Below are 22,746 nucleotides of genomic sequence, written 5' to 3'. Positions count from 1 at the left end.
TATTCACTTCTACTCATCTCCAGAACCAAATTCCGCACTATTCGTTTCGCCGGTACGATACCGTAACAAATTTTGGATTCAGGGATCTCTGCACTGAACCATCTTCTATCAGATTTTCAGGATGCGGATGCGTTTGGCTGTTAAGAGTGGTGTAATTCTTACGTAAACATGTCGTGATGTTTCTACAACTCCATATCTGGTTCCTTCTCGCTACGTATAACGCTTTCTGCAATGCGTAGAATCGAATGCGAGAAACTGAAATCCTTAAACCGAAAAGACGTAATAATGTGTGGGCGGAGAGTACGAGAAATCGTATAAAAACGACGCGTTACCGTCAGAAGAAACAAGCATGACCGGCGACGTGAAACATTGGGAAGCTGAGGCCCATTCGCTGCGGAGAGTCGCCTTCTTTGGCGTTATCCTCTCCACTGCGGCCACGCTGATCTGCGTGATCTCCGTCCCAATGCTGTACAACTACATGCAGCACATGCAGTCGATCATGCAGAACGAAGTTGACTTCTGCAAGTCTCGTTCTGGAAATATCTGGAGAGAAGTCACCCGAACTCAGGTAAATTTCACCGTTACTCGAGACATACAGCTCGACTTCTTACAAGATTCTCCTACAGTGCCACTTTCTAGGTCCTCAGCAAGGCTACAGAAACCTCACTAAGAAGCCGTCGTCAATCCGGATACGGTGGCGGATGCTGCGGTTGCGGTGTTTCTCCACAAGGACCACCCGGACCACCTGGCCCAGATGGGGAACCTGGATCGGATGGAGCACCAGGAAATCCTGGAAGAGATGGCCCCGATGGACCACCAGCAACACCGGCTCCTCCTCATAACGCTTGCTTCGACTGTCCCGACGGACCTCCTGGACCTCCAGGAAACCCAGGAGCAAAGGGAGCACCAGGAAACCCCGGATCGAATGGACAGCCAGGAGGACCTGGAAACTCTGGAGCACCTGGAGGACCTGGACCACAGGGACCACCCGGAAACAGTGGACAACCAGGAAACCCCGGTGCACCTGGAACACCTGGACAACTCAGAGAAGTTCCCGGACCTCAGGGACCACCTGGACCACCAGGACCACAAGGACCTCCTGGTCCCAGTGGAAATCCAGGAGCTCCAGGTAACAATGGCCAAGATGGTGGTCCGGGACTACCCGGCGACAATGGAAATCCAGGTGCTCCTGGACAGCCTGGCAGCCCCGGTGACAATGGACCCGATGGAGACCAGGGAGCATCTGGAAGCTGCGATCACTGCCCACCTCCTCGCACTGCTCCAGGATATTAGATTCAAATTCTGTTCACATCTACGTGCCAATGGTGCCAACGTCAAAGTTTCAGCTATAAACTTAGTATCGAGTGACAATAATAAAAAATTTTTTTCCGAGAGTTATGAAATGAACATTCCAGAAATCAAAAAGAACTATTAGATGTACTTTAAAATAGTTTTGGAAATTCTGACATTAAAAAAAATCATGTGATACGTTCTCCGCTACTGGCGTCAAAATATCCACTCGTTTTAGATTTTCTTTTCGAAGAAAGATAAATTAATAGAATAAAATAAAACAGAATTGCAAACTTCACCTGAGGTTCGAATTTTTCTTCCGGAATTTTCATGATCTAGGTAGAATCTGGACCTCAAAAAACATTTCGGAGAAAAATTTGAGAAAGACAAACGTTTTGTTCCTCTTGCCGTTTCTTGCTCAACGATAAGAGCTATCCGATCGAAGTCGAAACTGTTCCCTCCTCTTTTTTAAAGGTATCCCCCCACGAATCTAGCGTGGCATGGATTTTCGTTGGAGTATACCTATATCAGGTCGCAGATTATGTGTACAGGGGTGGTTACGCTCATTTCTCCCTGCATCACTGCAAACAGACGGCTTCGGAAGGCGGTTCATTGCGAGGTCCCCTATTGCAACGCGCCACCCTTGCGCTCCGCCCCCGCCTGCGATTCGTCGAATGAAATGAATTGCCCAAAGGGGCGTCTTAATGGATTTTCGACGAATCGCAGGCGGAGGCGGAGCACAAGAGTGACGGGCTGCAATAGAGGACCACGTAAGGAGCCGCATTCCGAAGCTGTCTGTTTACAGTGTACAGGAAGGATTGAGCAGAACCACGTTTAAATAATTTGTGACCCGATACAGGTATGCTCCAAAGAAAATCCATACCACGCCAAATTCGTGGGTTGTTGCCTTCAACTGAAGTCTGACATTGTAACAACAATGTCATCAGTGAAACGAAGGTGGTGCTATCAAAGTGTCAGCACATCATCAATCTCGATGGGTGCGGGTGTAGCGCAGTGGGTATGAGGCTCCACTAAGGCTGCGCTATCGATGTCGATGGTTCGAAACCGGTGTAGTGTCCCCCAAGCCTTTCATCCTTCCGGGCTTGGGATAAATTGTTACAAGACTTGTATACGTGGATTGAAAACATCGACTGGATACGTCGTCTTGTCATGATTTAGGGCTAGACATTCGTTTGTAAACCTGAACCGACTCAGAATTGAAGTGAACATCGAAAAAAACAAAACAAATTAAAAAAACAAAAAGAAACATTAAAATTGAAGTGGGGCATCCTAAGCGGATCGACTAACGCTAGGCACGTTATCCTTTATCTCCACTTCTTCCTCAGGAGTGGTGTTGGGGATTTTAAGCACCCGGGGGGATGGGGGGGGGAGGGTGAAGTTAATCCTCGGAAGCTTTCATCCTTGAATAACATCCCCCTCTAACGTGAAGAGTTAAGATAAGAACTTAAGTTAAGTTAGTTAAGTTAAGTTAATCTAACCCATATTCGTAAGAAATGAATGGGAATGTAGTACTTTCGAAAACTTCCCTGATCGCTTCCATCTCAATCAAGTGGAACATTTTTTCCTTTTTTTTTCTTTTTCTTTTTTTTTCGACGCGGTATTAGGTACTATTATGACATTTCTGTGAGCTATGAACGAGAAAATTTTGCCAAAATACCCAATAAATATGGGAAACTTTAGGCAGTTCGGAAATCGAATCCGGAACGCTTGCGTGAAAGACGAACATTTTTCCCGCCAATGCGTTAGTGCATGTAATCGTTCCGTGCCTACTTGTTAGTAGTAGGTACTGTTTGCAAATAATAAAAAATAATAAATAAATAATAGGTGAATAATAGTAATGAGTAATACGTAACGTCGACGCGCTTTGTCTCCGATGACACGAAAATGTCCCGAAAAAAAAATAGCCGACGTATCGACCCTGTACGCCTTCAAAAGACTAAAATCAGTTTGATTGGCATTGGATGTGCCGTTTCGATCCGTCGATACGCTGCTCTTCGGATGTCAGAATCCCGAAAAAAAACCAACGTATCGACCGCGGAGGGATAAAAGACCTCGTTTCTTGGCTTTGGTGAGATTTCGAAGCGTCGATTGTTCTCGTATGATCTCCCAGAAGGGAATTTTGTGTGGTGAAAAGTAAAAAAAAAGAAAAGGGTCCCAGTGTCTCATTCAAAAGGCATCACTTCATATTAGAAATCAGACGCTCACGTCACCAGTATTATTTTTCCCGGTACGATTACAACGTTAGTGATTTACGGAAAATTCCCAGTGTAGTGTTTCCCAGTGTTTTTGATTCGAGGCGGTGCGGCTGTGGAGCATAGCGGTTAGGAGCGTACTGGGACCCTTGCTGGGACCAGCCGTCGCTCCAGCTTGCGATGGTCCCACCTCGGTCCCAAGGTGCTGCTTCCACCGCGCCCTTTCGAGCGCGTACGCAGATCCACCCTGTTTCATGCCGTTTTGACCTGGCTGTAACTCGGAGCGGATAAGTAGTCAAATCCAAAAAAAGGAAAAAGAAAAAATTGCTTATTGAGTTTATATTATCAAAAAATTGAAAAAAATTGAGTATCGTCTCCAACCATTTGATCGTTTTGAAACCAAAACCCCTCAAAGATCGCAACAGTAATCTCGCTGTATTTTCAGTTTCCTGCTTGCTGCAATCATTTTTTCAACGATGGTGACGTGTCGATCGATGCCGACAAACGCGTTCGAATACAAAAGGATGCTACAAGGTATGGTACATTTTTCCTGAATTCCATAGAACCCTCTGGGACAGTCAAAACGTCAGACCACTGTTTTTTTATTCTTGCTTCCATAAAAAAAACAGGGTGGTCCACATGCAATCTGACGCAAAAAAAAACTATCCACAATTTTGCGCCAATCAATCCAAATAAGAAGTTTTTTTTCTATGCAATAGTCACAAAATTCTACATAAAATCTCACATATCACATTCAGAATCATCGCCTCTAACTTCAACACAAACATCCAATCTCTTCCAGAAATTTTTGAGCATGCGTACGATCGGTTCCCGTGCCCCATGCCTCATACAGGGCTCTTTTCAGCCCGGTGACATGCGCTTAAAGGCATCACCCCACGAGTGTGAGGTGGTACGGATTTCAGGTGGGTTATTCGTATACGGGATAGTAGATCATGGAGGGCGTTTCCGTTATTCCAGCGAGTTGCCGTAAAAAATGGAGATGCGGCGGGATAAGGCTGGCGCGTCCAATGAACTCGTTGTAGAAAATAGTGGCCGGACCGCTCAAAGCCGTATTTCGGGCCGTTTTCTAAGGCAATCCAGGGAAATGAACGGCAACTCTTTGTCCCAAAGAATCACCGCATTCCTGGGGTGATCCTTTCCATAAAGTTTTTCTTTGATCGACCAGACAGCAAAATCCAAAATATTGAGATCGGGGGAGTTTGACGGCAAATCTTCCGTCCATCCACTTTTCAGTGCCTTCTTTGGGCTGGCGGCGGTCAATATTGCTGGAAGACCCAGTCAATGTCATTTCCGTTTTCTTTGTCCCAAGGGATCGCCGCATCCCTGGATTTTCCATAGATTTTCCATATTTTCTCATGTGGTCTACCCTGTAGACCTGGATGTTCTTTATCTGAAGGCACAGCATGCCACGAATCTGACGATGTTTGGATTTCCCCACGAAAAGATAGGTACGCGAAGGAGTATAGATTGCGAATATAAGTGTTTTTGCTCAACTTCCCTCCTTAATTGTCTTAAAAAACGGCCTGAGAAACAGCTCTCAAGTACGAATTTTCCTACGAGGCACCTTATAACAGCACCTTCGTATGTGAGCCGCTTCTAACCTCTGATCTATCCACTGCTTTCACTTGACTGCTGGGGGAACCACATTTATTGTGGTCCTTTCATTGGCAGGCTCGGGGCGTACACAGCGTTGGCATGTCATAAAATGCCTCGTAGGAAAATCCGTTCAAGAAGTCCGTTTCCGACACCGTTTTTCAGGACGATCAGTTAGAATTATTCGTTGTAGCATCCATATTCGTGATCTACGCTCTAAACCCTATATTGTTCATGAGAGATCCCAAATTTGTCAAATTCGTGTTGTTCTGCCTTTGGTTATGGCAACTTTGAATTTTTGGTTAGGAAAAAATAAAAAAGAAAAGAAAAAAATCTTAGTGAATTTTCCACAGATTCTGTTCTTACTGAAATTCTTCGCAAATAAGATAATAAGGTAATAAGGTAAGGTAATAAGGTAATAAGGTAAGGTAATAATAAGATAATAAGGCACATGTTGTTACGAACGTAACGACTCATGTTATACCAAAATCCTCACTCCTCCTTTATGTTGAGACCTCAAAGTATTCTCGCAAAAATTTCTCTCATCCTAAAGCATCGAAAGCTTCTCGGAGGACTGCATAAAGCATGGAATTGGTTCTAAGTTGAAATCAGTTCCCAAGCACTATGAATGGATTTTCAAAAATCCCCATTCATAGCGCTTGAGACTACTTAAATAAAATGTCTAATGACTTCACGAATTCACAAAGTCTAAGATTTCTTTCTTTAGAAATTGCTGCTTTTTAATTCTGAAGAGGCAAACTCTCTTTTTCTAAGATATTTAGCAGTAATTCTATTGTTGGAACAGGGCAACCTCACAATAAAGAGGACACTACTATGGTTGGACCGAACATTCTACAGAATAAGAATAAACGATGGAATACTTTTGAAAAATCCGATATAATAATATAAAAAATATACGAAATTATACCTTATTATATTGTACAGAGTATACGAAATTTTATGAGCTTTTGAAGCTTTTAGTAGCTTATAAAATTTAAATTAATTTTAATTTAAATTAGCTCATAAAATAGCAAATTTTTTTAAGAGCTCCATTGATGTCTTAGACTTGAACTGGGTGCGATTTATTTTTGCGCATGGATCAGACAGGAGTAGGATCGTTCCTATTCCTGATCTTAGCGCATACGTTGACCATCTTCTCATAGTCAAAATATGCGCAACACGTCTCCGCGCAAGCAGTTCACAAGCGCAAACCGATTTGCGTAATCATTGCGTTCCCCTCGTATCCGAGGAATCGAAGGATAAACGATAAAGTCTCCGGCGTTAATCAATCCGCTTCGGATGCGCCATCACGTTCACCTCAATTCAGATCCAGAATAATTTTTCTTTATGAGGTTTACGAATATGTAACTAGCTTATACAATGACTAAATAAGCAATTTTTATTTTTTTTCATTTTATTCAAATTTTTTAAAAATTTCTTATCTAAAAAAGCTATCATACTTTTGATTACTTAACAGTTAAATAAGATTGAGGCAGTTTATCTACACGGAGTCACAGAAAACGCATATGAAAGGATTATTCTAGAATTTTTGGGGAAAAATTTTTCCGTGTTTTTCGAAGATATGAAACTGGACTCGGACATCATAATTCGTACGGGTATCGCAACAATTGATGACGTCAATTGTCGTCTTATTTGGAGTACCTCGTATCCAGAGACGATGGATAAAGTGTCTGGCGTTAATCAATCCGCTAGGGACCCGCCATCATGTTCACTTCAATTCAGAATCGTTTGAGGTTTACGAACGTGTAACTGGCCTATAGAATGACTTTCGGGGGCTAGCCGTTGTGTCAAGTCAGTGTTTTTATCCTACCAGAGAAATCTGGTGCCAATTTATAGACCCCGGAGCGATGAAAGGCTTGGTGAGCACTAGGGCGGTGGCGAACTTCCGATCGATGGTACCATCGCAGCGGAACCTCTAACCAACTGCGCTACACCTGCCGAATTCGACGATAACCGCTCATTATTGACTACTACTTAGCGGTTTTCATTTAATTCATCACTAATTATAATTTTTTCTCATTTAATTTTAAAAATTAACGCATTCTGACGATCTTCTACACTAAAAAATGTCCCATATCCCACTGATTTATTCCATTTTTTTTGAAGTGACTGTAGTTTACACAGTCCAAGTTTTTATACAGTACTAATCGCTATAAAGATTATAGGGCCTAAACCAAAAATTCAAGGATAAAGGAGAGAAGAGGTAGCACTTCATCCGAGAAAAAAAAACCCTATCAAAACCATTTTCATGCTAATTCTAGCTTTTATTTCTCAGAAAAATCCCTCAGAAGAAAATTTTTCCCATAACGCTTTTATATTCTGTTTCCCAGCATGATGTTTATATGAATTTTTCATTCCAGAAATCATTGACGGTGCGGACACACCATATCGCGTCTTCCCAATGGCAATGTTTCCGGATCGGTTACCGGCTCCTGTAAAAACTTACTGGTAACACACGTACACCACGTCCACTCTCATCCTACCTGTCCTTCAATTTTCGTTCATACTGAGAATTGAGAACATAGTAAATTCCTGAATATTTCTATGGATTTTTCGATTGCTGACGTTGATGACGTCATCGTTTTTGAATTATAACGTATTAAATCATATAGATCTCTTCTTTTTCCGCTCTCGACCTGCAGCTTGGAAATTTCTGGAAATAATCCTCGATGAAATGATCCGAAACGATTTAAGTAGATAGTGAGAATGATTTCTTACTCACGAATGTTACCGAAATGAGTGAAGAAATCAATAATAACTAATTCACTCGTAAACTAAGTCCTAACCTAATCCAGTGCATCATTCGAATATATTGTGTTCTTTGCGATCGCTTTCCTACCAATAAAGCGTTGCATTCCGTTTATACTCTCGGACATTCCGTTTATACTATCGCGACAAAGCAGGCGTCGATGTAGCGAGAATGGCGTCTACGACAAGTAAATGAGAGGTCGTCTATTGTAAAATTTTGAAATGAGCAATATTGGCAAAAATACAATATTGACACACAGACAGACCCGTTTTTTTTTGCCTATGGTAGAGAGAAATTAGCTTTTCGAGAAAAGCGCGCACCGGTGTTTTAGCTGCACAATTTTCAAAGAACAATGGAACTTCAAGAAAAGTTCGAGCAGCTGAATGGAGGGATGAATTTTTTAAGAAAGGAAAGAGAGACCACAAATTGCAGAAGGGTGCCTACGAGAACTCAACGGAAAACCGTAAGATCTAGCAGTTCTTCGTCATCGCCGGAAAACGGATCAAAAACAAGCATCAAAATGTTCCTCGCATCAAAGGGAATAAAAATGAGGGGAGCGAATGACTGGATCCATAACTCCAGTGCAGGATTAAACAGTTCATACCGAAGCCTATACCGTAGGAACAAGAATAACGCTCCATAACTTGGAATCTAATCGTTTTCTTAGAAAAAAAAACAATTCTGAGTAATCTCCTTTAATTTTCCAACATTGAATTTGAATGGAGTGCAAATTATGAATTCTCAGTTGGTAACCTCACCTCTATTCGTGGAAATAATTGGAATCTTTCTCAGGATGAAAGTTATTCCGGAACACGTTTCCAAGCCAGGGGAAAAATCCCAGTTCTTTATTTACACTGAAATTCACACACGGATTCCTCATAGATGTTGAAAAGAGTCCCTTATAAAAGGAAATGTCTCGGAAATTTGATTACAATTCCCGGAAGAAACTCTAGGAACTCTCACACGCCTACGTGTGAATGTAATAAGGGTGATTTGTGCTGTGATTATGTATGACTAACCTAGCGTACCTTCTCATTTTCGTTCAAGATGGGACCGCGGTTTTTTTGTGTCCCGCTGTGTCGACGCTTTTTTTTTGGCATTAGCTCCTTTCTCTTCTTACTTTTGTTTGTTTTTAGTGGTATTCTTTTCTTTCCTTCTCCCCATAGCAATTTTTTACACGTTTTTTCCTCGTACACTGTAGTGCATAATTTATAATAATTCATAATTTATACGTTTCGTCTCGTACGTACCTAAGTGTATGCGTAAAGGAACCCAATGTGGGTCGTATTGTCGTCATCGGGTTGATTTGATCGTGGTTAATTGGATACAGTATCATTACTCTCTACGTAATATTACGTTATATATTATGTATTACTGGAAATAATCAGAATAAAATTCTCTAATAGTGTTTAAGTACGTTAGTGTGGGCTTGATTATTCTGGATATATTATTCAAGGATTACGAATTACACCAACGCAAACAGGAAGAAAAAGTAATTTAAAGATTGGACCTAGCGTTTTTTTACCTTAAGATTTTTTTATAAAAACATTTCTTTAAAGGTAACCGTTTTTTTTTTTCTTTACAATTCATCCCATTATGATGGAATTTCTCCGAATTCCCTTCGATTTTCCGTGATTTTTTCATTTCTTCGTTCGTTTTTTTCATTTCCGTGATTTAAGTGATCAACAACGAAAAAAAAAACACGGATAGGGAATTGGAATCGGCGGCTTGAAGACTATCACGGAAATAAATTACTACTAATCCAACCACTACCTCGGACAGAAAAGAAACGAGAGAAATCAAGCAATCAGCAAGCAACAAACGATTCTCGAGCCGGCGTCGGTGAATTTCTGGCGAACACCTTCATCCTGAAATCGTATTTGGTAACTCTGCAGGTTCTGTATCGATGAACGTTGTTTTAATTTTTCGGAATTTGAGATGAGATGAGAATTATCCGAAAAGACTAGGCCGACTAACTCCAACACCTGGGGATACTGTACACTATACAGTATGCAAATCCCATTCGCCTTTGTTGACGAGAAAATAAATATGATTAAATTAATAATATAATATGTAATAAAACAATGTTTTGATAAATAAATAGGAAACAACAGCGAATAAGCGAAACAATGATAAAATCTAAATAAAAGATAAAAATCTAAATAATAAATAAATAAAAAATACTCAAATAATAAATAAATTATAGTAATAAAAATAAATAATAATATTTAAATAATAAACAAATAACAAAAATAACAAATAAATAAAAATTAATAATAAAAATAAATGATAAATAAAAATATGATAAATAAAGCTTCATTAAAACCTTATTAGCAAAACAACCAAAAAAAACCACACGAATCCAGAAAAGAGCTTGTTATTTGCGTTCCCGTCGTAATTCTCGCTGTTTCTCATTGTCGGAGAGAAGAAATTTGATTTTAGGAAAATCTCAACGGAAATCTCCAGCATCATCTCATTTCTTTTCGGATTATCGCCGCCGGTGCGTCCGTTACTAAAACCAATCAGTTGACGTTGAGGCGGTGAGTTGCACCCTCAACGCTGCAAACGTTGTCCGTCGCGTACATTTCTTCACGTCATCCAAAATCCTTAGGGATGACAAACACACAAGACAACGACACAATTAGAAGGCATCTATCTATTTTTGGCCGAGTTAAATGGGAAATTACACCCCCGCCCATCCCGAAAGATCTGAAGATTGTGGAATGGGGATCTTAATGAGTTAAGCGTACTTCACCTCAAAAACAAACAACCCACCCAACACATTCGTACTATCAGGATTCCTGATTTTTAGCTGCACTTCGCTATTTTTTTTATTTTTTCCTTACTATTTACCGTCACGGAGTACGGTACGGTAGCCGGTCAATTCACGCTGGTGCACGCATTTATTAAAAAATATTTGCAAATACATAAAATATAGATAAATATTTAATTAATTTATTTTCACTCACTTTATTTCAATCACTTGTCAAATTATTTTAGACTTTGTTGTAGACTTTTTATTTGAATTTTCTATTTAAAGTTTTTATATTCATCAATTTTTCGTCAATCAGACATACTTGAATTTTTTGATTTATTTTTTTTTTAGTTCATCTCTTTCATTTCTATTTATAGGATACGCTTTTTATTCGTCTGTTCTTTGACGTACCTTCATCAAGGGACAGAAATCACTGGAAATTTTATTAAGTTGATGGTGCGAGTCGCAATCAACTCGTTTTCTCGGTCTCGGAAAATACCTACGACTCTCAGAACTGACCTTAATTTCTATTTAAGGTAGAATTCAATTAATAACGTCATATTGACCATTAGATTTAACTGGAATGAATTCTTGCATATCACTAACAAAGGTAATTAGGTGGGAGTAGGCGAGCGTCTATACAATCGCGTCTAATGCGTCCGCTCACCACATCCTCCCACAGCACACCGCATTATTTCTTTTCGGCTTCTCCACGAGAACGTCTGTACTACGGCTTCGAAGTTTCCTGAAAAACTCACATCACACTCCCTGGATAACGGTGCCTGAAGGGTCAAAGCTCTATCTACGTGGAAAGAACTAGGACTCTCCTTCCAGATCCAGTCTTATCTTAGCCCTCTTGGGTTACGTTAGTTCCATGATTATAACTCATGTACTGTAGGGTTTTAGAGAAGATTTTCGAATCCAGTCTTAGGGATTTTAACTGGACAGAAGCCAGAATTGGCACAAGACTTAATTAGGCTTATATTGCGGCTTATTTCTCTTCTCTAGAACCTTCTAAAGATACTGTAGACAACAACAACATAGAATAAAGATGCTGAAAGAAATATTCGTAGAAAATCTGATGCTTTCCAGATTTCCAGATTTCTAGATTCTGTGTGGGCGCGAATTTAGTCCAACGCTAAAACTTTCCTAATACCATTTCTGGAACACGATCTCCTTTCCTCCTGTCCACTTTTTTTAAAGGATTTTCGTGTTTTTTTTTGCTAGATTTTCTAAGTTCTATTACAACCAGTCATTGATTTTTCATACAGGACCACTTCTTTTGTATTTTATGTCGGGCGTAAGAGCATAATACAACCTGTTCCGTAGTCCTAAAAATAAAAAGGTGGAATAATTTTCGCAACTATGTAAATGACAAAACTTTACGAATTTCTGAGTGTAGCTTGCAAAAGTTTTTTTTTCCTTTAAAAATTTTTCATTACAATACATATTAATTATTCATTTCAATACAATTACAATTTACAATTTCTATTTTACAAATAAGGATAAAAGAAAAAATTCGAATATTCTGTCCGTTGTGGATTTATGAGTGGAGAAAAAGCAATTTTTTCATGTTAGTTACCAAGTTTAAATCCAAATTAATTTTGAAAGGAGATGATTAGGGACTTCCTAACCTGGAGATTTTTTCAAATATACATTTTTGAAATTTAATCTAAAGTCAGGTGCCCATGAAAAGTCCATATAGAGTTTCTACCTTGAGTTAACCATCAAAAAACAAGTTTCTTAGAGTTCTGAGAATATACGTGTTAGGTGCCCTTTACCATATTTTTAATTTTGTTCATATTGGAAAATATATACATAGAATTCTTAAAATAAACTGTAGAATGAATAAAAAATAAATAATTAATTATATGAACTTTTTGTGGAGATTTATGATGTCATAAATCATTTCTAGCTAACATATATATGACGGTTTGACGTATCTTTAATTATAACACCTCACTGAGTTCCATTCAAAAGTTTTAGCGCATATAATAAGAACATGTGGTCCACATGTCGTCATACTCATTGAGGCGGCTACGGTAAGTTTTTTTTTTTCTCTGTGAAGAAAAGCAAATAATACGATAATTATTATTTAAAACCCATTTCCCTTCTCTCTGATGCAAATATTTTTTTTATCTGCAAATAATAGAAGAGAATAATCCAATAATCTTACGAAACATTTGTTGATTTTTGTTTAATAATTTATAATTTATAATTTTATAGTTTTAGTTGTTAATTATTTGTTTTTCCTATTTTTTTTTTATAGTTTTGAATTTTATTGTATTTCACTTTACACCACCCACAACGGACAAAACATATACATACATATACTTGCCAGATTTAAAAATAATCATTGAAGCAAACATAAAAGCTGGTGAGAAGTGGAAAAATTAAAAATCTTCATACAAAATCTTTATTAAAAAGGCGATAAAATATCTAATAAACTAATTCAGAACCGTGAGGAGGGCTTTCAAAATTGTTTCCCAAAATTTTCTAACCATTGTTTTTTTTTGTAGTTTTTAGTCTGTTGTAGACTAAAAGATATTTTGTCTTGTTTCTTTTTAAATTAATATATTACCGTATTGCCACGTGTACCAGTTGAACATTCAATTGAATATGATCTGTACGAGACCGGTCCCTTTTAACGGGCACAATACAACCAGGACCAGAGTTTTTGGATTATTTCCAAAAAATTTATGTATGCGCTAAGAATCGACGGAAACGGCTAGAACAGAATTCTCGATACGTTCAGAAGAAAAAAGTGGTTATTTCTCGTTGTGAGCCTCCCTTACGGAAGGAAGAATGAATAAGTTTGACGATTTTCTAAGCGGGGAACGAATTTTCCAAGTATTTTTCCTCCGGAAATTTTTTCTTTGCTATTAACGAGTTGTTTTACTCACTGCACTCACTATATACTCTTTCTCTACAAGAAATTGAAATCTATGAAATGTTTACTTTTACAGTAGGAGGGGAAAATTTTAAAAAAAGTCGACTCAGGTCGATTTTTGATTCGCTACTTCTTAAAAATTAGCTTTAGCTCGTGTTCTCGATGAACTGAGGCCAGTTTTTTTTTTTCTCGTGGACACACATTGAGTAAGTGAACTGTGATGAAAAGCTTATAGATCATGGCTGAAATGTCATCCGCCGCCGGCCACCCACTAACTCCATTCGTTACTCATCTCTCCTCTGAAAATGAATGATGAGACGAGCTCATTAGTTCTTCGCCACTAACAACGATGCAACACACACACACACACACACGGGCGCGCGTGTAATTCTACGATCTGCTCATTTAATTTCTCAATTATCGTAATCCATTAATATAATTGTAGCATTCAAAGAATCCCGAGAGCATGTGAGTGTGATTTAGGTCAATTGAGTAAATATCATGAGTTCGTACTAATTCTCACAAGCCAGCTTTTCACATTTCAAATTTTTGATAATTCTCTACGAGTTTCCATCTCATTTTAATTTTTTTTTTCGCGATATTAAGTTTTAATTAATAATAACAAATATATAAATCTATTAAACAACATGATATAAATATAGTAATTATACTGATGATACGGTATTAGGTTTTAATTAATAATAACAAATATATAAATCTATTAAAGAACATGATATAAATATAGTAATTTTAGTTTAATATAGCTCCAAACAGCTTGTCATTCTGGGTTATTAAGCATAACAAAAACCTAGGAAAGATTTCTCCTGGAAAAAGAAAGAGAAATTGAAGAAGACGTCCAGGAATATGTATAGTGATTCTCTGGAATAGTACCGAGCTGTGCACTAAAATTAGATCTACTGAAAACACGATTGAGAACTAGTATTTCACGCAGCAGAAATGAAAATTTATTTGAAAAATAATGGGAATTTATCTGTTTTTAACGAATATTTTGTAGTTTTTTTTTCGTTTTGTATTCCTTTCACATTAAAAATAAATCTTATAAATCAGTGATAGTCCAGGTAAAGGGAATCTTTGAATGCGTTCTGCTGTAACGAGATCAAGACAGATTTCTAGGAGAATTTTTTTTCTCGGCGAAGAAGCTTAAGAAATATTTCTTTGAAAAAAAAACTACGGTACAGGATTTGCTCTTCTTTCCAAAATTTCTAGTGTACAGCCACTAAGACTAAAGGCTCAGGTAGAAAAAAATCGTTGAGTTAAACTTCCACAAGGTCTCAATTTGTAATTTTTAAATTAATTTCTTTTATTAATTTTTTTCTTCATTTTCCTCTGATTCGCAATTTTAAATTTCGGTCCTTCTTGTGCAGCGCAGAGAATTTCATGGATGGAAAGCACAGAAGATTTGAAAAGTTACTTTCGCATCTATGGATGTAGTGGAAAATAGTCTGGGAACAATTAATCCAGCATCGTTGTTACAGCATATTAAATTACTTTTTTTTTGTTGGAAAAAATTGACAACTCAAGTACTAGATGTTTTTTTTTTCTTCAAGAAGCAATTTTTGTGGATAATGAGTGCACATTTCTGCAAAATCCTCTTTTTTTGCTGTGAAAGAGTGATGTAAGCGGCAAAATGCGCTTGGTTTGTCACATTTTCAAAAAATTTCCATTTAGTCTGTTCCCATCAGATGCGAAATCTTTTTCAAGACAAATTTCACCATTACATTTTTTTCCAGGCTAAGATATGACTATTCTGCATCAGATATGAGCTATTCACTTCACGAAAGTGAATGCACAAGCGATTCCGGATGGAAAACTGTACTTTTCCAGTAAAATGAACATCGAATGTGAGAACAAATGAACATTTCTTAACTTAAATGTACGCTTAAATGAATATTCACCACTTAGGATTCACCAATTTTTCTCTGCACTCATTATTTTCACATTTTTGGTTCGAATTTGATTTGGGTTACCGTAACCGTAATCAGTGAACCCATGATTTGAAACTTTTTGCAGAGATGAGTGGGTGGAATAAATCGGGGTTTTGCGGGGTTTTCTTTTTTGCGCACAATATCTGCTGCCTGGAGCAATTTATCTTTTTGATCTCCATTTCTTCCGTTCATGGAGATTTCCCTGATGCTTCGCACGTCATTAGGATATGTATGGACCCTGTGGGGGTACCTTATGTGTAATTTCTTACACAGTTGCATTTCACTGGGAAATTAAAAGCGCATCATTCTTGTAATCATTATATCATTCTTGTTAATAGGTGAGATTTTTATTATTTCTTTTCTGGATCGCTTAGCATTCTACAAAAGAAGTGCTTAGGGGTGTTAGCACGATGGCGACAATGTGTGCCACGTTGAGACTACACTTTTTTTGTCCGCCTGGGACCGTGTTTTCCACTGGTGGACTATGATTATTCCTTTTTTTTTGCTCCTTTTTCATTTGATGTAGCTATATTTGCTTTTTTTTGTCACTTTTGCTCGAATAATTAAAAAAACAGACCTAAACTAACCTATATGAACTGTTTGGTCTCATGAAATCTTTGATTTTTTGAATTTTAATTATAACAACAACGTGTGGGCCGCTGTCGTGGACGAAGGAAAAAGCTCCGATCCCCAATGGTTAATTTATCCCAAAACACGATTTTCGTCCACATATCAAATATATACAAATAAATAAATACATAAAAATAAATACATGCATAGTAAATACTGGAATTCTCTGCTAAATTTTCGTGAAATACGTTTATTAAACTAATAGTTGACATTGGAACGTATTTTTCAGGAATTGCGGTGAAAACGATATCCTCTCGGTAATAAGTGACATCACGGATTCCAAGTGCGATCAATTTACCTGATGAGACAACTCTTTACACCGTAGAAGACTGTAGACTATACAAATCTTTACACTATAGAATTTAAGTCTGCATGAAAGCGTACAAAATAAACTTAACTACCCACATGGGGATAAAACATACATGTGAATATTCCCGTAATCGCACGATTTTTATTGCATATATATCACAAAAATATGTATGAAATAAACACATAAATAATCAATGTTATAATATAAATATGTAATGATGTGGTTTATAGATGGTAATGATGTTAATCACAGAAACTAAAATGTTCCCTAGCCGAATATAAGATTGGGACCAAGCAAATTAATTAATTATTTAAATTAATTTTCAAATTATTTTAATAGTTTTGTAATTTTACACCATTTTCACTTCATTGGATGATTATTGTGTAACTACATAAGCATCGCAGCGCCTAGCAGTAAACTTGTCGAATCTGTGCAAAAATTATCCGTCTATTTTCATTTTTGCAAATAATTTCTGGACTTTGGACTAGTTTGCAGCTCAAATTCATTATAAAGTAACTACATCACTCAGAATTCAAAAGACGTCATTATTTTCTTTCAAATTCCACCTTTAAATCATCCTGGATAATCCCATAGCTCATAGAACGAAGAATGATGTGTGAAGCGTAGAATCTCCTTCAATTCCGTAGATCACACGATCCCAACACATTTAGAAAGGTTCATTTTTTTCCGCCTGCGGCTTCCATGACTCAATCTGGCTGTTTCTTTGTTGCCGCCTAATAAATTTTCTCTCATTCCATTGTGATCAATCTACGACTGGGACCATCACGGGCCGACTCGAAAAACATTCTGTGCTCATTTTCAATTTGGAAAAATACTTAACACAGGGTAATTTGAAAATCCTACGAGGAAAAATGATTTTTTTACAATACTTTTAGGGTGCGTTCAGTGCGTTGTACCTTTTTTTGATCTCCACCAGGGCATAGTAGAGGAGTTATGATATATGTAAGAGTAAAGAGCAGGATCCTGTGCTGGCCGAGCTATTCGCTATAATTTTTTTTTTTAAATGGAGGATGTAGCGCAGTGATTCCACCAGGTTCCACAACGTCGCCACTACAGATGGTTCGAAACCGTTCGGGGCCAACCAAACCGGGGTCTCCGTCCTTTCAAGGTCGATAAACTAGGCGTCGAGCCTACATAGATAGATATATCGCTACATCCGCAGGATGATTGGGACCCTGACTTGACACATCGTCTCACCCTCTGCGCAAGTCCCGTTGTAGGCCTCATTATCCACCTATTAACTATTTTCTCCTTCATCCTTCATCCGAAAAAGGGGAAAATCTATTGGAGTTTTGTTTAATTTAAGTAAAAATGAAAATGACTAGTAAAAAATAAAATAAACATGCAGAAGTAAGGGAAAATATGTTAACAACATTTTTCTGCAATGTTTCTTCTCATACATTCCATAACGTTTAAATATTCTCTGATCCTCTACTATAGAATAACTGCAATTTAATCAAGGAGATAAATCTAGTTCCGCTCATATCTCAATATCGCACGCATCGAGTCTCATTTTTCATACTACATCATCCTTTTTTTCGCTAAATGAAGATGACAACGTTTTCCGTCTCCAGTAGCATCATAGGTACGATAGGGAGGAGACAGACCCTCCACAGGTAAAGGGGATCTAGCTCATGGGTGAGGCTCAAGTGATGAGGATACCTTCGCAAATCCTTGAAAAGTGAAGGGGGTCCTTTTCCCAACCGTCCAAAAGTGAACGGGTCGGAGCACCGGGTCCGACTATCGCATCTATGAATAGCATCACTTCAACCATGCTCAAGTTCTCTAGTATAGTTGTATCACTTTCAATCGTTCTCACTTTTCTACAGTCGTCGTCATCGCCGTATGATCTTAAGATTTGTTCTATTTTCAAAATCTTTCAATTTTACCTCATTTCAGAGAAAATCTCCCTCGATAACGATGGTCAACATAAACGTATTGTCAGCAGTATTGTTCTTGTGTGTAGCGCTACCAAATATAGGTAAGAATATTTGATCGCAACAAAAAAAAATGGTTAACTTTTTTTGCTTCTGAAAATCACGGTGATTTTGTTTAGGAATAGAGTAAAGTTATTTAGAAATAGAGTAAAGTCACGATGGTTTCATTTAAAAATAGAGTCATCACGGCTTATTTCAGTTGCACCATTCTTTATCGTACGAAGACTCACATCCACATCAACATCCTACCATGATAATCCAGCCATTAGCCCATTGAACATAATGGATTCGGTGAGAATTTATTCTGGTTTATTTTTAAAGAAAAAAACTTATTAGCTCATTTTCACGTAATTGTGTTAAAGGATAAAGGATAAAAGATTTCTGGCGCTAATCAATCCGCTCCGGATGCGCCCCCGCGTTCACTTCAATTCAGGGATCGTTTGAGGTTGACGAACGTGTAACTGGCCTATACAATGACATGTGGTGGCTAGCCGATGGGTCAAGTCAGTGTTTTTATCCTCCCAGACAAGTCTGGTACCAATTTATCGACCCTGGAGAGATGAAAGGCTTGGTGAGCACTGGGGCGGATTCGAACCTCCGATCGACAGTGCAGTTCTTTCACTCTTTCTGTCAATTCTCCATTAACGCTCGGACTCACAACAATACAGAAGCTGTTTGATTCTTCAGTTAGCTTTTTCCGGATGCATAGCATAGTTCTTTTTATCGGTATTTATTAGATATATCGATTCGAAGGAAGTATAGTCGGGTCAAAACGACGCGAAGCACGGACATTTGTTTAGCAGTTGCGCTCGAAGCGGTGCGGCGGAGACAGTGGTTGGAATCGAGGTGGGACCATGGCGAACTGCAGAGATGGATGGCGGTAGCGAAGGTCCTTACACGATCCCATGCACTACGCTCCACCGCGCCGCTTCAAGCGCGGTCGCTTACGCAACTGTCCGTGCTTCATGACGTTTTGACCCAACTATAACAAAAACAGCAGGTCGAGGAAATTGTATGTTTGTAACACAATTTGTAACACGCGGGTGCATTGTAACGGCTAGAGGTTCCGCTTCCTGCACGATTGATCGGAGGTTCGAATCCGCACTAGTGCTCACCAAGCCTTTCATCCCTCTGGGGTCGATAAATTGGTACCAGACTCGTCTGGGAGGATAAAAACACTGACTTGACACATCGGCCAGCTCCCGCAAGTCATTGTATAGGCCACATACAAGTTCGTAAACCTCAAACGATCCTTGAATTGAAGTGAACGCGGTGGCGCATCCCAAGCGGATTGATTAACCCCAGAAACTTTATCCTTTATCCTTTATTAACTTTTCGAATTATACATTTCTCCGGTTTGAAAATTGCAGCGGATTTTACGAGAGAAATTCTCTCAACAATCATGGATAATAACATCAGTACCTGGTTGATGTAGTAGTTCAGTATATGATGTTATTTACGTCAGGAAATTCTCAGTGCTAAATTCACCAGCACAGAAGAAAGATATTTTCGAATCTCTTTCTATTAACTGTAAACAACAACAACAGAAATAGTTATTAATTATTCAGGTCCAAGATCTCAAAAATCTCCATGTATTCCCCTTTCTTATAGATTTTACGACTACGTACAACAATGAAATCATTCATGTATACGAAAAGTTGTTTATTGCCGTGAAGACCATATCAATTTCTGCCACAAAGATTTCTTATTCATCAGATGTTCCTTCATGCATACGTACTACAAAAAATATGTGTTGCTACACAACTGAAGTGATCATGATGGATGTTTGTGGTATGTAATTTTGGGGGGATACACAGTAATTTCTCTCTGGAACTACTACTATGTAATTACCTTCATTTGTTCGGTTCTCTTCCAAAAACATCTTTTCAATTCGTTAAGAACGAGTTCGGTGAAGGAATCTTTACTGAAGGGGCCGAATTGCAATGGATTAGTGACCCTATACGTTACCCACAAAGCTTTTTCCGTTCTTCTTAGGTTAGGAGATCTATTTAAGGATTTCATAGAGATGGAAACGCGTAGTTTATAAAGTAAATTTCCAGTCGTAACCACTTTTTCTATAAACTATGTATTTCAATTTTAAAAATGACAACTTAAAAATATAAATTTTAAAAATATAGAGAGGAAAACTCTATGAAATTACTACTTTTTCCTGAAGTTGAGCGATGAATGGAATGGGTACTTCCTTTAAAAAGACAAAAACTTCTTTACAGTAGGAAAAATTCCTTAAAATTTTGTGCTAGAAAAACCTATAAGAAGTTCATGATTTATATTTCTATCGTATTTCTAAAATAAAATTCATTTAATTTGGACATTAGAAATTTTTTGGTGAAATAAAGCATTTTGGAAATTATCCACTAGCTACAAAGTGTAATAATTGTACTATGATTATTTCAGAATCCTGCTTTTCTACGCTTGACGTCACGAAATATGCCGGATTTGCCCGAATCATTCTCATCATCGGCGAAACGATTCTCATTTTCTGGAAACCCATACGATGCAGTGATTGGACGACTACCGTACTATTTCTAATATCGCGAACGCTATAAGCAATGGTTGTAGCCGGTAATCCAGCAACCATGCGTAACCAATGAGCCCAGCATAATTTTACCGGATGATCTTCCTTCTCGATAGCCATATAGCCGAAGCATTTCAATGTTGATGTTGGCCAACTGCCAATTATTTACCAAAATACGCAGAGGACCGCAAGACTTCAAAATAGCATTTGAGTGAGAGAGAGAAAAAAACATTGAGTAATTCATGCAGTTTTATTCCTGAAAAATATCAATCTGTTATGATTTTCATCATTGTGCGGGTATGATACGGGGAATTTTAGCATTCCAATTCTTTTGGTTTTTTTTTTTCCTAAAGATGTCGTGACGTCACATATATATCGTATTTGCAGTTGTTAGATGATGCTAAATTGTGTTAATAAAGCGTTGTGGATGTTTTTTTGAGACACAGGAAGAGTAGGCGTCTGCCGTCGGCGTCAGTTCAAATTTCTGCAACGGAAACGTACATGCTTGGATAACAAACAACTATTATAGCCTCTCTTAATTAGCTCATTACTGCTGCAATTATAATATCACTAGAACGTTATATTACTATACTATATTACAAAATGTATAGTATTACTTATTAATGCTATACTACTAGAATGAACTCTTTTTGTAACTCTTCTGCTCTTTTAAGAAGAAATATTTTGCGGTCTGTAGAAGATAACCAGAGGATATGGTCGGGGTACTTTGACATAATTAAAGGAGCCTTAAAGGCAGCATACCACGGATCTGACTTTGTGAGGGAATCCGCTGCAAAAGCTGGAGTTGGAGCTGTAGATCGCGCTCACGTCTCCCTAATCGTCCCAAAAAACGGCGTGGGAATCGCTTTATTCCCTACGAGGATCGCTAGAACGCTCCTGCATATATATACTTTGGTCCCCTCAACAACCCATTCACCTTTAGGTTTCACCTGAAAAATCAGTCAAGGAGATTTCACAGCCTTTGGCCCGCTGCGCAGCTGGATGAGGCGTGTGTACGCCGTTTTTTTTACTACCATTAGTGGAACCATCCCTGATCCCGCAATCTTCGACCCTGTGTAAAGCTTGTCCATCGGAAATCCATACCACGTCAGATACGTGGGGTGTAGCGGCAAAGTCCCCAAAAATTAGGGCACCCAGCGCCTACGTCCATGGATATCTTCCAAATACTCGCGACAATCATAGAAATGTAATGCATACACAACATACACGTACGGAAGAAGTTAACTTGTCGAAAATAGAAAAAAAGAAGGAAATAAAAGAAACTATAGATAAGACATATAAAATATGGGAACAGTGGACCGTTGCTATTACCACTCATCGCTGCAGTTGGCGATGGTCTCACCTCGATCCGAACCGCTAGCTCCACCGTGATCGATAGCTTCTTCCCTTTCAAGAGACACACAGAAATTTTTTTTTGCTTGAAAAGACTTCCTAAAGAACTTTGACCATCGAGCTGGCGGTCTTTCTCTAGTACATTTACTGTCCCGTTTAGCACAGTCCATAACGACTCTTGTCCAACGGTTCTTACCAAAATGCATCACGTGTTCGGCCCATCTGATTTCATTTTTCTTGGTTATAGAGGCGAGGGAGTTTCTGATCTTAGGTAACGTTGGACACAGCTCCGAAGCTTTTTTTTCAAATGGTTATCAAATGAAAAACGGGTCACTATAAACATCACCTTTGTGCTGCCAAAATATCTGTGGATATCCGATGTTTTTAAACCCTTTGACGAAGTGCACGTTTCTGCGTGTCTGGCACGTGGGACAGGCACGTATTAGGGCATCGTGCAACCGCAGCTCAACGTTGAGCCGCA

At 38.3% G+C, this 22,746-nt stretch overlaps 3 protein-coding genes across 3 annotated transcripts; all 3 read left to right on the top strand.

Moving 5' to 3' along the window:
• Positions 1 to 349: 349 nt before the first annotated feature.
• On the top strand, positions 350 to 1,293 carry RB195_016980 (uncharacterized protein; the record flags this gene model as incomplete). Its single annotated transcript, XM_013445556.2, has 2 exons — positions 350 to 568; positions 640 to 1,293. The coding sequence occupies 2 exons, from the start codon at positions 350 to 352 to the stop codon at positions 1,291 to 1,293; spliced, it is 873 nt and encodes a 290-aa protein (XP_013301010.2).
• Positions 1,294 to 2,227: 934 nt separating this feature from the next.
• On the top strand, positions 2,228 to 7,590 carry RB195_016979 (uncharacterized protein; the record flags this gene model as incomplete). Its single annotated transcript, XM_064183755.1, has 3 exons — positions 2,228 to 2,304; positions 3,949 to 4,037; positions 7,499 to 7,590. The coding sequence occupies 3 exons, from the start codon at positions 2,228 to 2,230 to the stop codon at positions 7,588 to 7,590; spliced, it is 258 nt and encodes an 85-aa protein (XP_064039636.1).
• Positions 7,591 to 18,359: 10,769 nt separating this feature from the next.
• On the top strand, positions 18,360 to 20,926 carry RB195_016978 (uncharacterized protein; the record flags this gene model as incomplete). The annotated part of the gene is made up of 3 exons (XM_064183754.1): positions 18,360 to 18,420; positions 18,576 to 18,667; positions 20,792 to 20,926. 3 exons carry the CDS (start codon positions 18,360 to 18,362, stop codon positions 20,924 to 20,926), a joined length of 288 nt encoding a protein of 95 aa, XP_064039635.1.
• Between the last annotated feature and the right edge of the window lie 1,820 nt (positions 20,927 to 22,746).

The sequence above is a fragment of the Necator americanus genome, chromosome II, assembly GCF_031761385.1.
Source record: "Necator americanus strain Aroian chromosome II, whole genome shotgun sequence".
Classification (NCBI taxonomy): domain Eukaryota; kingdom Metazoa; phylum Nematoda; class Chromadorea; order Rhabditida; family Ancylostomatidae; genus Necator; species Necator americanus.
Note: the sequence above shows the minus strand (reverse complement) of the source record. Positions and strands in the feature narration are given on the sequence as shown.